The sequence below is a fragment of the Peromyscus californicus genome, unplaced genomic scaffold (genome assembly GCF_007827085.1).
Source record: "Peromyscus californicus insignis strain IS unplaced genomic scaffold, ASM782708v3 Scaffold_18__1_contigs__length_77618521, whole genome shotgun sequence".
NCBI classification, from domain to species: Eukaryota; Metazoa; Chordata; class Mammalia; order Rodentia; family Cricetidae; genus Peromyscus; species Peromyscus californicus.
The window spans coordinates 36,432,937-36,448,533 of record NW_026294480.1 but is presented as its reverse complement, the minus strand read 5'-3'; the positions used below and the strand labels follow the sequence as shown (position 1 = coordinate 36,448,533).

Here is a 15,597-nt window from a genome sequence, read left to right as displayed (position 1 = left end):
AGTTATTTCAGGTCCTAAAATATTGCAGATTCTTCAGCAGTCTTGTTATGTCAGCAGATGGTCAAAAAGGGAAGCTTTCACTTCTCCAATTCCCCCATCATATCCTGCAGTGTATAAACTTGTGATTTATTACTTGGAGAAGCCCTTGCCTTGCAAGCACACAGATCTGAGTTCAGTCCTGAGACCTCCAGTGTGAAAGCACTGACTCTTGCCTTTATGGATCCTCACTCAGCAGTTCCTATTTATAGCACCTGGTACCTCTCAGTTCCTTCCCTGACTTCTTGTCTTGTTAAATGTATTGATCAAGAGAGTCTCATGTGATTTGCTAAGTGATCTCATTTCTTGGAACCATTGGAGCCATTGGAGTAATAAGGAGCTGTAAGGGAGCCATTGTTGCCTGTGAATGGTTCTTACTTGTAACATTCAAGTTTCTTAGTTCCCTTAATAAGCTTATAGACAGGCATCAATGATATTCTGCTGGGCGTGGTGGTGTGCACCTGCACTTACATTCAACACTTGGGGGCTTGAAGCAAGAAGATCTTAGTTTAGAGGCCAGCTTGGTCTACACAGTGAGGCTCTGGCTCAGAAACAAGGGTGAGAACAGTCAGAGAACCCAGCATATTCATAGTATAAAACATTTAGATTACAGCTGGCAATCTAATCTTCCTTCATTGCTTCTCTTCCATTTGATCGCACTGCTTGGCATCGCTGCATAGTAGGATCAATGTACTGTGGCAAATCTTTGGTTTTATGCTATATTCTCTTTCAGAGTTGGCAAACATGGTACTCGTTATATTTCTGAGGAATGATAGAATCAAAGATATTGTCAAATAGTCATACTTAAATATCTAGCAGACTTGTTTTCTAAATCAGTAACATCAGTCCATTTAACACATCTCTGAATATCCCATTTTATTTGCATAGTCATTCTACTTAAATGGTAAACTGAATGGCAAGAGACAATATTTTCCATTATTAATTAGGCTAATAAATTAATTAGCTAAAGTACTATGAAAGAATGGTAAATGATAACTATATTAATAATTTATTTACTCTTGATTATTTAATTAGTTTATTTAACATGATGAAATTGGTTTTTATTTTAATGTAGAGAGGTGATGTTACCTCTAACTCCATTACTGGAAATTACTGCTAAAACTGGGTATAGTAAACATGCTTTTAGTCTGAAGCAGGAGGAACATAGCCATCCTGAGCTACAGAATGAAACAAAAATGCCTGTGTTAGACCTAAGGCGCCATCTTAAAAGGTAGCATGTTTTTGTAAGATATTGAAAATATTTCCATGTTTCTAACAGCTTTTTGGTATGAAATTTATCCAGTTTTCTTGCCTCTCCTTGTTATGAAATCACTTCATTCCCAGGACTTTCTCAGTGAACTGATATTAAGGCTAGCCTGTGGTAGTCTTGTGGTTCATGTGTGTGGCTGAACCCAAGATCACGTGGGTTTGTGGTGATAGAGCTGAAGAGTATAATCAATAAACTTAATTTAATGGCTGTATACAAAAAGTCATACCTCATTCTGGAAGATGCCAGTGTTCATGAAATATTACAAAAACAGAGCATGAAGAAAACCTTTAGGTTCTCAAATTAGTAGTAGTATAGGTTATATCATCTGACAGCAATGAGGTAAGGCTAGAAATTAAAGGCTGAGAAAATGTTTGTCATGTCACGTAAAGTTTTTAAACCTTATTTTAAAGGACAGCTCTGAACCAGGTGACATGAAACAGTGAGACATGAAAGCATGTGGATGTAGCTCAGTTACTTATAGCCTCTAGTCATTATCAAACGAAACAGAATGAAGATAAGTGAGTTCAAAACTTCAAAATGTGAAACAAAGAAAAGTTAACCTTAGGAAAATGGAAGTAAGGAAGGACATCCGGTAGTTTTTATTAGGAGATAGGAGATAGAAAAGTGCTGAAACACTACCAATAGAATAGACACAGCAGTCAGTCTAGTCAGGGAACGAGTGGCATGGAAGTAAATTAAAGTCTTGGGGGTGGCTGGTGAGGTGATTCAGGGAGGAGAGCGTCACAAAGCCTTGAGTTCGAACCCCAGGAGGACAGAGTAGAGAACCAACATGTTAGCTGCAGGTTGTCCTCTGACCTCCACAGTGTGCTGTGGCATGCCCCTGTCTCCCCCATCCCACAATAGGAAGAATGTGGGTTTTTTTTTTTAAGAAACAATTTAAAGTGGTATTCTGAAACCTTGAAAATCTTTGAGATAAAAAGGCATGTTGTGTGGCGTTGAGTATGGAACTCTCCAGCAGAGATACTCCAGACAACAGGAAACACTTGGCTTCAACATGACTTTCCCTAGCCGGAATCTAGGGCAGGTGCATAATGGTGGTGGTTCAGTAGCCACCCTGAGCAGTGGCAGAGACATGCTGCTCACATTCCCGCTGGGTAACAGTTAATCTGCAGGAAGGGAAGGGCGGAATTTCTACTCCATGTGACAGAGCGAGAGAGCACGCAAGTGACCACAGTTTAAGTATTTTTCTAAGATGGGATTAAAGTTAAGTCATTGAACTTTTCATTCACACCAGAAGAGTCCAAGAAAACTAATAGATCAGCCATGAAGAGAGCTTAACATCGTAGTCAGTTAGCTAATACTTATTTAACAGTGTGTTGCTGAAATATACGAGCAAAAAACTAATTAAAGAAAGCAAACTGTATAAAAGTTCCCTTTTATAGCTGGACCTTGACCTGGGTTTTGGAGAATCTTTTGGAATTCTGAAGAAGAAAACAAATCAAAAAGACATTAAATGTTTAGATAGTGGAGGGAAGAGTGATTTTAGAAAGAAAAGACACCTACATTACCTAGTAAGGATGTAGTTAGATGAGACTACCTCAGAAACTCCTCTGTGAAATAAAGACAGAATCTCTGAAAACTTTCTATCAAGTCAGAGGAGAGTTAAATAGAATTAAATGTATGGGGCTAAAATGACTAGCTTAAAAGGTGAGAACCTCACTCCAACTCCCAGGAATCATGAGATCTGAGCTTAAGGCTAGCTAGCCAACATAAGGCCAGATGGGGGTGTCTGAAAAATGAGAATGGGATTGTTGTAATTTAGCAGCAGCAAGAACAAACCACAAGGTACAACGAACCCATGTTGGAAGTTTATTGGAAGGGTGTGAAAAGAGGTTTGTGAAGGCCTGCCTTTGAAAGGAAAGTGGTGGAAAGTCGGGGGGGGGGGGTGTCATGGGCGGAGCTCACTTTTAAAGGGAGCTTAGCGCATGTGTACAGATACTTACACAGTCACGCAGCACATGTGCATAGATTACGTAGTGACATACAGCCCTAAGACCCTGGGCTGACTAAGCATCTGCCTGAATACTGACAATGCATGTGTGCAGAAGGTATTTTTAGTGGCTACAGCTGGGAGCCCTAGGGAGTAGGTCAGGTGATGCCAGAAATGCTAACATTCCTCCTCCCTTTTGTATATTATAAAAAGTGAGTTAGGGATAGTGAGTGGGGCAGGAAATGAAGGCACAGGATTCTCAAGACTGCTTCCTGTTGACTTGGGGCATTGGTCATTTCTGGAGGACTTCAGAAAACTGGGGTGCTGGCCATGTCCTCGGGTAGCTGGTTGTTTCACTGCTGTCTAGACTCTGTGGAACTGTCTGGTACCGTTTGGACCTGGCAAGATGCTGGCAGGACATCAGTAAATCAGATAAAGTTAAGTTTAGGGGAAAAATATTTTTTTCCTTAGATCCTGGTAATCGAGGGAGGGGGAGTCCCAAGACCAGGAAGAGGTGGGATGGTGCTGATCTCGAGTAAATCTGACTCATTCGAATGAATCCAAGTCGACTCCCTGGAGCTTACAGGAATTTTTACAAAAGAGATAAGTTTTAGACACATAAACAACCAAAGCGAATTTACAATCCTGAGCTTGTGGCTATGGTAATATGGTGGTGTAGTATAATGAGTAGTACTCTGCCAGAGCTAGATTAACAGCCTGTCAGAATTCTATCACTAGTATTACAGTAACACAGTGAGGAAGAGTAATCTGGAACATGTTTCATTTTTTATACATCTCAAATCACTTTCTTTTTATCACCAGTTAAGCATCCCTATCCTCACATAAACAACCCTTAAAGCACCTGTTCCTTCCTCATCACCATGGCATAACCTTAACTCAGGAGATACAAGTGGTTGATTGCTGAGGGCAGTCAATAGTAAAGAGTTATATTGAAATCTGTGAGTCTCCTTTTTGAGTCTAGGGTGTGTATATCTCTGGGGTGGTGTTGTTTCTTACCACCCAGGCATGTCTGATAGTCTTTACACTTCCAGCTCTGTGGCTAATGGTTGGTAGTCCTGTAACAACAGCTAATTAGTTTAATTAGGGATTTTGAATATGTCATTGGAGATACATAGAGAGGAAATTGATGAAATGGTGTGATTAGTAGAGACAGAATGTGGAGAGGTGTCAGGAAGGAAAACATATGGGGTTCCCAGTCCAGTGAAGTTGAGTAAGGTTGTGGGGTGAAGCCTCATTCTTCTGGAATTGGAGACAAGGCAGTTGATCTTGGTGTCCTCTGGAACTTAAGGTAGTATCAGGACATAATATCATGAATGTAATAAATCATATCATAAATATAGTTATTGAATGAATATTGCAAATGTAATCAGTGAATACCACAAATGTAATTAACATCATGAGTGTAATTAATATCTTGAATATAATTCATGCCACTGAATTGAGAACTTAAAAATGGTTACAATTGCAAATACTGTGTTCATTTAAAAAATAAGGTGGAATGTAATCACCATACATTATATGTGTGTATGAAATTGAAGACAGCGATGTTCTAAAATAGAAAGTGGTGATGGTGTCATGGGCCTATGAGGATGCTGGACTAAAGTCGATATAATCGTACAGGCAAATTGTATACTATGTGAATTATTTGTCAATAAAGATTTTATAAAGCGTAAAAAAAAAGAAAAAGAATTTAAACTGGGCATGGTGTAATCCAACTTAGGACTTTTTTTAAAAAAATAAAATAAAAACAGAAAACAGTAAAAGAAAATTAAAAAAAAGTTCCCACATTGGCTAAAAGATCCTTTCCTAGTAAGGATACAGAACAGGTTGGCACAATGAAAAAGGAGTAGATGAGAGGAATATCCCCTGAAAATACAAATAAGTGACAGGGTCTGATGTGGTAGCTAAGATTGTCCCCATACCCCAACATTAGGGAAATGGGAAGGAGAGGTGGGTCCCCAAAATTCCCTCAGAAACAAGTAAGTGGCCCCAGTGTCCAAGAGGAAGGAGATGGGCCGCCCTGATCCCATGATGACTACCTGGAGCTCCCTGTCAGAGTTGACAGTGGTCAGGTCAAGAGAGCCTGGGTCCCCTCAGTCGTCCATGGCCATGCCTAAAAGTTTGGCTGGAGGGTGGTCTGTTTTTGACATTCCCATGCCACAAGGTACAGTCAACAGACTAGTGTCCTTCTTGGTGGCTTTTTGGACATGGCCGGATGGCCTGTGGGGATTAGGACAAGCCCAGTCCCAGTGACCCTCCTGACCACATGTGAAGCAGGGACTCAGTGGTCCTCGAGCCCTGGGGGGCAAGGGAGCCTGGGCAGTTGCCGAGGCTGATTGAATGGCCTTGGCCAGCATTTGGTATTTTTGTTTACAGACTTTCTCATCTCTCCCATGGTACACCTTAAAGACCAGTGCTAAGACTTCTGCCTGTGGGGTTAGAGGCTCGCTCTCCAGACACTTAGGCTTGGCCCTAATGTTGGGGAAGCTCTGGGAAAAGAGATAGGTCATAAGGAGTTGTCTGCCCTCAGGTTTTTGGGGGTCTAGATTAGTATACTGTAAGAGGGCTTTTGTGAGATGCTCTAGGAACTAAGATGGATTTTCCTGTCTGTCTTGGATGATTTCTTGGAGATTCTCATAGTTAAATGGTTTAAGGGCAGCCTTATGGAGACCAGCAGGAGGCAGGTTGTAAACTGGTCTCTGGCTAGAGCACCCCATGGGGTATTATAGTCCCATGGGGGTCCTGGTTGGGGACCATCTTGGCCCCAGGCAAATGTGCTGCATTAGTTTGATGAATTTTGTCTGCATGTGCTCTGGCCTATTCCCAAACTCACCTGTGTTCCTCAGGAAGTAGGTTGTTAGATGAAATCATGTCTAGATCATGAAAAGGGATAATGTATTGGAATTCTTTTGAGAAAGAGGCAGAGTTAGACATATAGGACCACAGTTTGTTTTCTATCTGAGAGAGTTCAGCTAGTGAGAAGGGGACACATACCTTAACCAGTCCATCCTCTCTGGTGACCTCTCGCAAAGGGAGAACTGGCTGGGTTGGGTTGGGTAGGGAGAGATGTGGGGTCCCCTAGTGGCACAGGAGCGGGTAACAGGGGGTTGAAAGTAGGTGTGAGAGTCAGGCGATTGGAATGGCCCCTTACTGGAGAGGAGGAAGGGGCTGGAGGAGCTGAAGGAGCAGTTGTGTGTTGAGGTCAGAACAGTAGGGGTTCATTAGCAGGGTCCAGAGTAGTGGAGGGTTCTTCTAGTTCAGACTGCACAGCTAGGAGGACGTGGGTGGGTGAAGTGGAAACACGAAACACGGGAGAGTTTGGCGCTGAGGTAAAAGGAAGTTTGAACATAAGGCAACTCCTTCCATCTACCTGTCCGCCGGCAGAAGTTGGAAAGGTCCCGTAAAATATCAGGGTCTAAACTGTTGTTAGGTGACTGTTTTGACTGGCTATCTAGGGGGTATTTGGGCCATGTCTGAGTGCAAAGGCAGATGGGTTTAGAACCTTTAAATCGAGCATTAAGCGTAAATGTTTGAGGTTTCTAAAAGACATCGTAGGGGAGATGTTGGACTTATGTTGCTACATGCATTACCCATGAATGAGGCAGAAAAGTAAGATCCAGTCAATGGCTTAGAATTTCTAGCATCCCAGAAATTAAGCAAGATGGATTGAGAAGGCTCAGTCTGCTCAGTGATTCATTAAACACAGAGCAGGGGCCAGGGCTGAGCCAGAAAGACATGCCGAGAAACCACGGTGGAGAAACAAGGCTTCACTTGTGGGAAATGGCCAGAGGTGCTTGTCCCATCAGCTGTAGCCTTGAAGACAGCGGCTGGGGATTCCCCGCCTCCAAGGACACCAGTGGGGCACAGGAAAATCAATGGTCATTCCCACGGGTCCAGGGAAGCATTTTCACTGACCAGGAGAAGGGAGGCTCACCAATCATAGCCGATGTTGTATGGAGAGGCCCAGTGGAAAATGCTGTCATAGTGGACTAGTTCCAGGGTTCCAGCGCACCTCAGAGTGCCAGAAGGGCCTGCCGAGTCTTACGGCACCAAATGTAGGTTAGTGGCGGCAAGAATGAACCATGTACAACGATTCCACGTTAGAAGTTTATTGGAAGGGTGTGAAGAGAGGGGGTTTGTGAAGACCTGCCTTTGAAAGGACAGTGGCGGGGGGGGGGGGGGGGGGGGGATGGGTGGAGCTCACTTTTTATGGGTGCTTAGTGTATGCTATAGAGACTTGGCACAGCAGCAGCTCATGGACATAGATTATGTAGTGAAGTACGGCCGTAGGATCCTAGGCTGACTAAGTATCTGCCTGAATACTGACAACACATGCGTGCAGTAGGTATTCTTAGTGGCTACAGCTAGAGGCCCTGGGGGTAGGCAAGGTGATGCCAGAAATGCTAGTTGGGATAGCTGGGGGGCTGGGGGGAGTTCATTGATGGAATTTTTGCCTAACGTGTACAGGATTATAAGTTCGATCTTTAACACTGCTGAAATTTTTTTTTTTTTAAGATTGCTTCAGGAGCTTTTAAAAATGTTTAGTCTTGAGCCAGGCAGTGGTGATGCATGCCTTTAATTCCAGCACTGGGGGAGGTAGGTTGCAGAGGCAGATGGTGGTGAATACAAGGCCAGCCTGGTCTACAAAGCGAGTCCCAGGACAGCTGAGACTGTTGCACAGAGAAACCCTGTCTCGAAAATGCTCCCCCCTCCCCCAAAAAACAATTTAGTTTATTTTCTACTTAAATCTTTTTAAATAAGTATACAGCCTTCCATGAAAGTTTTATGAATTCACTTGGGATTTTAGTTCCCAAAAGGTTGTTCCAAATTTTTCCATAGCGTTCACTGAGACAGGGTTTGACTCTCTAGCAAGCTTATCATACAGAAATTGTGGTCCACCTTCTGCAAAGAAAAGCTCGGGCTTTGCACTGAGTGTAATGACTGAACTTACTGGTTGTTGCTCTGCCTCACTGACAGGATTCTGGTTAGCATCTGTCGGGCTCATAGTCTTCACTAAATACAGAATTAGGAGAGCTTGCAGTATCCAGTGAACTTTGAAAGTTTAAGAATTTTGGGAATGTTTTAGAAAATTGATAGGTAGCCAAAGAGAAACAGGTAAAACTCGAAGTAGAAGAGAGTACTTAAACCTAGTCACCCCTTCAAGGCCGGTATCTCTGAAAACAGTCATATGGGTTGGAGAAAGGCTTGAACAAGTGAACTGAGGTGGGTACAGTTCAGGTCATGATACTGTAACTGTAAACTCAGAAAAGGTCTGTGTTTGGATGTGGAGGTAAATAGCCGTCTTCATTAAGAATGTAATGGGGCTGGGAAGTGGCTCAGTGGGTAAGGTGCTTGCTCCACAAGCATGTGGACCTGAGTTTGGATCCAGCATCCACAGGAAAGGTAGGTTTTGTCAGCGTGTGTGTTTGTAAACCCAGTGCTAGGAGGAAGGAGACAAGTGGGTCCCTGGAGCCCATTGACCAGCCAGTCCAGCGAGAGACCTTGTTTGAGAAAGTAGTGTGGGACGCTCACAGAGGAAGACGTCCAACATCAACTTCTGGCCTCTGTATATACAAGCACACCTGAACTCACACATAGGCACAGACCACACACCTGCAACAATAGCAGTGACAGCAACAATGCTAGTTCTTAAAAATGTTAACAAGTCTGAAAAAGAGACACTGCAGGTTTATCAGTTTCTGGGTCTGTAAGTAACAGACATCTTTGTTTTGAGAGAATATTCAGAGTACATCCCAGATAGTCAAGAAATAGTAAAAATAAAGTAGATTTTCAAAGTTGCTTCTGCCCCCTGAGCTATCTTATTAGCCGTGACCTAACTTTCGATGTGTAGGTGTGGGTATAAATGATGAAACTAGAAAGGGAAGCAACTAGAGAGAACTAGAGAGAAGAAAGAGGTGTTGAAAAGGACATGGCTGCCAGGCGGCGGTGGCACACGCCTTTAATCCCAGCACTCAGGAGGCACAGCCAGGCGGATCTCTGTGAGTTCAAGGCCAGCCTGGTCTACAGAGCGAGATCCAGGACAGGCACCAAAACTACACAGAGAAACCCTGTCTTGAAAAACCAAAACAGAAAAAAGAAAAAGGACATGAAAGCATCAGAAAGGGGCTGAGTGGTGGTCAGATGGTAAAGGGTAGCAAGCAGGGTAATAGGGGGAAAAAAATCAACAAAAATCATATATGAAAGTGGTGTAGCCAGGCGGTGGTGGTGCACGCCTTTAATCCCAGCACTCGGGAGGCAGAACCAGGCGGATTTCTGTGAGTTTGAGGCTAGCCTGGTCTACAAAGTGAGTTCCAGGAAAGGCGCAAAGCTACACAGAGAAACCCTGTCTCGAAAAACCAAAAAAAAAAAAAAAAAAAAAAAAAAAAAAAGTGGTGTAATGAAACCTGTCACTTTGTGTGTTTATTGAAGACATTAAATACCTTTATTTACATAATGATAATAGTTAAGTTCTTTGAAATGCTCTCAGTGACTTTAAGGTCTCAGTTCTCATGACTGCAGGCTCTCTCACTAGTCGGGGGACTTTTATGATGACTGTAGGCTCTGTCACAGTTGCTGGTCACTAGTGGGGGGACTTTTATGATGACTGTAGGCTCTGTCACAGTTGCTGGTCACTAGTGGGGGGACTTTTATGATGACTGTAGGCTCTGTCACAGTTGCTGGTCACTAGTTGGGGGGACTTGAGCATCAGTTTTAAGCTCAGCTGCTTTTGCCCAGAGCTGTCAGTTTCATTATGAATAATTCATTATGTTTCTGTAAAGTCAATATGTCTATCTCAATATGTATATTTTTATAATTAAAATAATGCTGATCATTACCATAGGTTACTTAAGAAAGCAAATATTTAAAGAATGTTTTTAGATTTATGTATCTGTATGACTCTTTTGCCTGTGTGTACGCAAGTGTACCACATACATGCTTGGTGGAACTAGAATTTCAGATGACTGTGAGCTGCCATCTTGGTGCTGGGAACCAAATTTGGGTCTTCTACAAGAGCAGCAAATGCTCTTAACTGCTGAGCCATCTCTCCACCCCCAGATAGCAAATGTTTTCTATAGTTGGCTTTCTTTGGGTCACCAACCAGCTCCCAAATTACAACACAGAGACTTATTATTGGTTCTGAATGCTCGATCTTATCTTATGCTTGTCCCACTAGCTCTGATAACTTAATTTAACCTGTTTCTCTTCATCTATGTTTTGCCTCGGAGCTTTTTCCTCTGTTTCTGGCTGGCTGGTGGCTGCCTGGCTGGTCCCTGGCATCCCCCTCTTTTTCCATCATTCTCTTCTGCTCCAGCTGAGATTCCTCCTCCTCCTCCTACTTATTCTCTCTGCCCACCCGCCCGCCCATCCCTCTACTGCTTTTTATTAGATCAGTCAGATCCATTAGGCAGGCAAGGTGAAACAGCAACATACCTTTACAGAATTAAACAGGAGCAGCCTAGACAAGTGTAACAAACACACCTTTACATAGTTAAGGTCATATTCTACAACAGTTTTCAGATGCACACCTTGAGCTTCTGTGTGTGCTGGAGAATGATGTCTTCAGCTCAGGGATGAGGTTATGTCCACCCTGCTCTCTCCTGTCTCTCTTGCTGGGAAATGCATATTGACAGCTTTATCTTGGATTTGTTATATACTCTGCTTTGGTAATGGAGCCTAATTTAAATTTCGTGGTGCCTATATCTTTTTGTCACAGTTGGATTTTAACACCTATTTATACAACTCAGACAGCAGTTTTGGCTGGAATTCAGCTACACGAGCAAGACACTCATGCACTTTATTGAAAGTCATGCACATGTTCAAGATCACTGACAGTGGAATAAATGCTCAGCTTATACTAATACTGTGTTGTTATTACAATTCTATAAATCATTAAATAATATCAGTGCCAACATAGTGTTAGCAACTAAACACTATTCTGTCTTCCATATTGATACAAATCATAGGGAAAACAAGCTGATAGTATATATCAGGAGTCATAAAATTGCGATGTCCTAGTAATTCTTCTGAAACAGATGGGAATAGGTATCCAAAAAAAACAAGATGAAATTCTGAGCAGAGTGGCACACGCCTACAGTACCAGTGCTTGGAGATCAAAGCAGGAGCTCAAGGCCAATGTCAGCTGCATTGTCTAGTGTGCGGCTAGCCTTGGCTGCCTGAGACCTGCTTTAAACAAAAGAAGCTGAAGTGTAAAGAGAGGCTGCTTAGACAGTAATGCAGAACAGTGTTCGTGGTGGAGTGGTTAGCAAAGTCACAGACAAAACTGTTTACCCTGTGGTTGTGTTTACATATGTATAGTAGGTAAAAAAAAATGGCATCAATTTAGAAATCTCAACATATGTTCAGAAAGAATTTTGTGATAATGTAAAGGTGAAGAAGAGTACTAATGTGCAGCTTATATGTGTATATGTATATGTACTCTATGGGCATAGAAAATATTAATTAAACCTTTAATTCTTTTGTTTTCCAAATACCATAGTGGGTCTGGGGGAAGACCAAATTTTGATTCCCCCCGCCCAACCAAAAACACAGGCACAGATTAAATGGTGTTGTATAAGCTAGGACAAATAGTGTCTCCTTGCTTCCTGAGGGTATGGCCAAGCTGCTGCTGGACTCTGATTGTCCTAAGGAGAGGGAGTGATACCCTCCAGTGGGCTCTCTTCCTTGTAGGATGCTTTTTTACTAGAGTCCCCCACTTGAATTGGATGAGTCCTCAGTTCTTGAGAAACTGGGCACATCAAACTGGGCTTACAGTCCCAGCACACTGTCTGCAGGAGACCTTCAGAGTTTCAGAAAGCAGCGGTTTTGTGCTGTGGAGAGATTAGAGAGCATAGGAAGACACCTGTGGGAGGTGTTTGTCCGTCTTCTCTGACGCTGTCTGCCTTCTCTGTCCCCAGCTGGCCCTGAAGGACCCTGTGCACACAGTGTCACTACAGCAGTTCATCTACGAGAAGCTCAAGGCCCAGCAGGAGATCCTGGGAGAGCAGGGCTTCCAGTCCCTTATGGAGACAGTGGACACGGAGATTGTCACCCAGCTGCAGGAGTTTTTGCAAGGATTCTAAGAGCACGAACCATGTGGCCACCGTCCCCTTCTGAAATAAGCTGAATAGCCCAGTCTGCCATCTGTACGTGAGAGCCTGCTGAGATGAAGTCATTTGTGTATGAATATAAAGAAACCAAGACCATAAATTTTTTACTATAAAATATAGAGAATAAGTGTAAATCCCAAATATTAAAGTCAGAAAACTATTCCTCAAAAGAATTTAATTTTATATTTATGAGGGGCCCTGTATTTACTAGAGGTGCGTTTATCGACAGTCACTGCATTGTTTCCTGTTAAGAGAAGAGACTCGTTGATTACCTTTTCATCATGGGCTCTTAACACTTGAGAAAATGAAGGCTGATGTTCCGGATGTTTTTCTGCAGTCCAAATTAGTTCAATTTGATTGCCTTATCCTATTTTTTTTAAGGAAACAAGTTTGAAAACTGAGAATGCTGTGCAAATGATACAGTTAAATTTGTGCACCAGGGAATCGACATGGTGGATACCCACTACCGAGAGTATATTACAAGGGAGCTGTTTTCACCTGGAGGAGAAATCAAATGATTGCATTTCATTCTAGTAATCTGACGCAGGAATTGGTAAAGGCACTTTTAACTTTGTTTCAGTGCATATGTTGTAAGGCCCACTGACGTGAACCAGTGGTACTGTAGTGCCAAGTGGGAGACCTGGGGTCATGCTCTGGCCCTCTTCCTTTGCTACGCGTGACGGCCAGTAGCCCCGTGAACACCAAGAACCAGACAACTCCAAGTCCCCTTTCTGCTGTGACAGTCCTGCTTGGCTGTGACAGGCTGCTCAGTATTGACCCACCTCAGGTTCCTCAGTGCGGGGGAGTGTCAGCACCTCAGTGTAGGGGTGCGCCTCAGAGGACCCAGCACCAGTCCCCAGGTACTAGCACTGACGTAACTAGTCTTCCTTCCTGTCCCTCTATTGCACTAAACGTGTGAGGGAGAGAATTGACGCCTTACTTTGCATGACTTGCCATTGTGAGGAACCTTAGAGCGTCTTTTAGGAAATACTCAAAAGCAAAATTGGAATTGTCTTACCTTTCTATAGAAATTTGGGTACAGTATGTAACTGTGGGAAAACCACTACCCTTTGTAAGCTATGGAACCCATAATGTCTACAGATATATGATGTTTTCAGCAAAGAAAGAAAATATGGTCCAATTAAATTTTCCAAAGATACCTCACCTTTGACTCATTTGTCTGTTTTTCTCGCCTCCAATTCTCCACAACAAAAACAAAATAGTTCATTAAAACCTCCCAGTTGGGGGCTGGAGAGATGGCTCAGAGATTAAGAGCACTGAATGCTTTTCCAGAGGACCCAGGTTCAATTCTCAGAACCCACATAACAGCTCACAACTGTCTGTAACTCCAGTCCCGTGCCAAAACTCCAATGCACATAAAAAATAAAAACTTTTTTTAAAAAAATTGAAAAAACAAAACCCTGCCCAGTAGATTATAAAGAAGGGTCCTCTTACACTATGGTTCCAGCCTTCCACCCAAAGCTGGCACCAGTACTTCAGGCTTCAGATCTTCACTTAAACGCTGAGCGCTCCTTGATAATGAGGTTTCTTCGCCATTGTTTCCCAGCCACAAGATGGACATAAGAATATTCACCTTTGCTTAATTATTTTCATCTGAAGGCCTCTCCCAGCCATGCCACTACTAATTCCTAAAACCCCAATTCTCAGCTGTAGGAAATGATCACCTTCTCATTATTGATAGAGGATGCTACAGTGCATAGAAAAGGCACCGAGCAACTGCTTTGCAAGACGGCTTAATTTTAAAGCTTCCCTCAGAAGAAGAACGTGGTTCACTTTAAAATCATGGATTAAAATAGGTTTTATAAAAAGCTCTGAAAAAGTATTCATACATACCATGTTTTTCTTTCTATAAGATATAATGTAAGGCCAGCCTGGGCTACCAAGTGAGTTCCAGGAGAGGCGCAAAGCTACACAGAGAAACCCTGTCTCGAAAAAAAACCAAAAAAAAAAAAAAAAAGGTATAATGTAATTATTGCTTTACAAGATTCTGTCCATTGACACATTGTAGCAACATACAGATTTTGATGAAACAATTCATCCATTCATCCTACTATACTAAAACTTTTGAAGGAATGATAGTTTCTTTTAATTTTATAATTTAATTTAATTTAATTAATTAATTTATATTTCAGCCACGGATTCCCCTGTCTTCCCCCCCCAATACACCCCCCATTCCCATCTCCTCCAAGGCAAGGTCTCCCCAGGGGATTCAACTCAGCCTGGTAGATTCAGTCCTGGCAGGTCCAGTCCCCTCCTCCCTTCACCCAGGCTGAGCAAAGTGTCCCAGCATAGGCCCCAGGCTCCAAAAAGCCAGCTCATTCACTAAAGACAGGTCCCGGTCCCACTGCCTGGGAGCCTCCCAAACAGTTCAAGCTAATCGACTGTCTAACTTATCCAGTGGGTCTGATCCAGTTGGGGGCTCCTCAGCTATTGGTTCATAGTTCATGTGCTTCCACTAGTTTGGCTATTTGTCCCTGTGCTTTTTCCAATCATGGTCTCAACATCTCTCACTCATATAATCCCTCCTCTTGTGGCTTGTGGCTTACCGGCATCTTCACATGCGGCTTGTCATCATGGTGGCTGGCAGTGTCTCTTTCATCCAGCTTCCTGTTCTCTCAATTCTCCTCTCTGTTAGTCCCACCTATACTTCCTGCCTGGCCACTGACCAATCAGTGATTTATTCATTGACCAATCAGCAACACATTTGACATACAGACCATCCCATAGCACTTCCCCTTTTCTTTTCTTAAAAAGGAAGGTTTTAACCTTTACACATCTCCAAAGTCAGCTTGGTATATTTGGGAATTTGGGCGTAGCTTCTCTTACTACTTCCTGCTGGAGGGGGGCACTGTATCTTATGGGGACACAAAGAATATTTTAGGATTATGGAGTAGTCCATGAGAGTCTATCGTCTGAGCCAGTTGCCTTGAAACAGTTCTGAATGTTGGATCATCTGGGCCTTGGTGTCACCTTTCAGGGGGTCTTGGCTGGTCAAACCTGATGTATCTTAATCTGGAATAAATCCATAGCCTCTGGCTTTCTGTGGGAACAAAAGCAGAATCTCCTTTCCAAAGCAACATATCCTTATATCCAAATTTTGAAGTCAAGGTACCTTTAAAATACACATTTTGGCATAACTCAACAGCTTTTGTAATCAAATGTTTTTCTTTAGTTACGAATATCAAAGAGAA

General features: G+C 42.8%; 1 protein-coding gene across 2 annotated transcripts in view; it reads left to right on the top strand.

Annotated features, from left to right (window-relative positions):
* Positions 1–13,549, top strand: part of Ipo11 (importin 11) — a 176,280-nt gene extending 162,731 nt beyond the window's left edge. For both annotated transcript variants that reach the window (XM_052743242.1, XM_052743241.1), the window contains one exon: positions 12,194–13,549. In XM_052743242.1, coding sequence (XP_052599202.1) covers positions 12,194–12,358 — 165 coding nt within the window. In that variant the 3' untranslated portion in view covers positions 12,359–13,549. The remainder of the gene's footprint in view (positions 1–12,193) is intronic.
* The last annotated feature ends 2,048 nt before the right edge of the window (positions 13,550–15,597 follow it).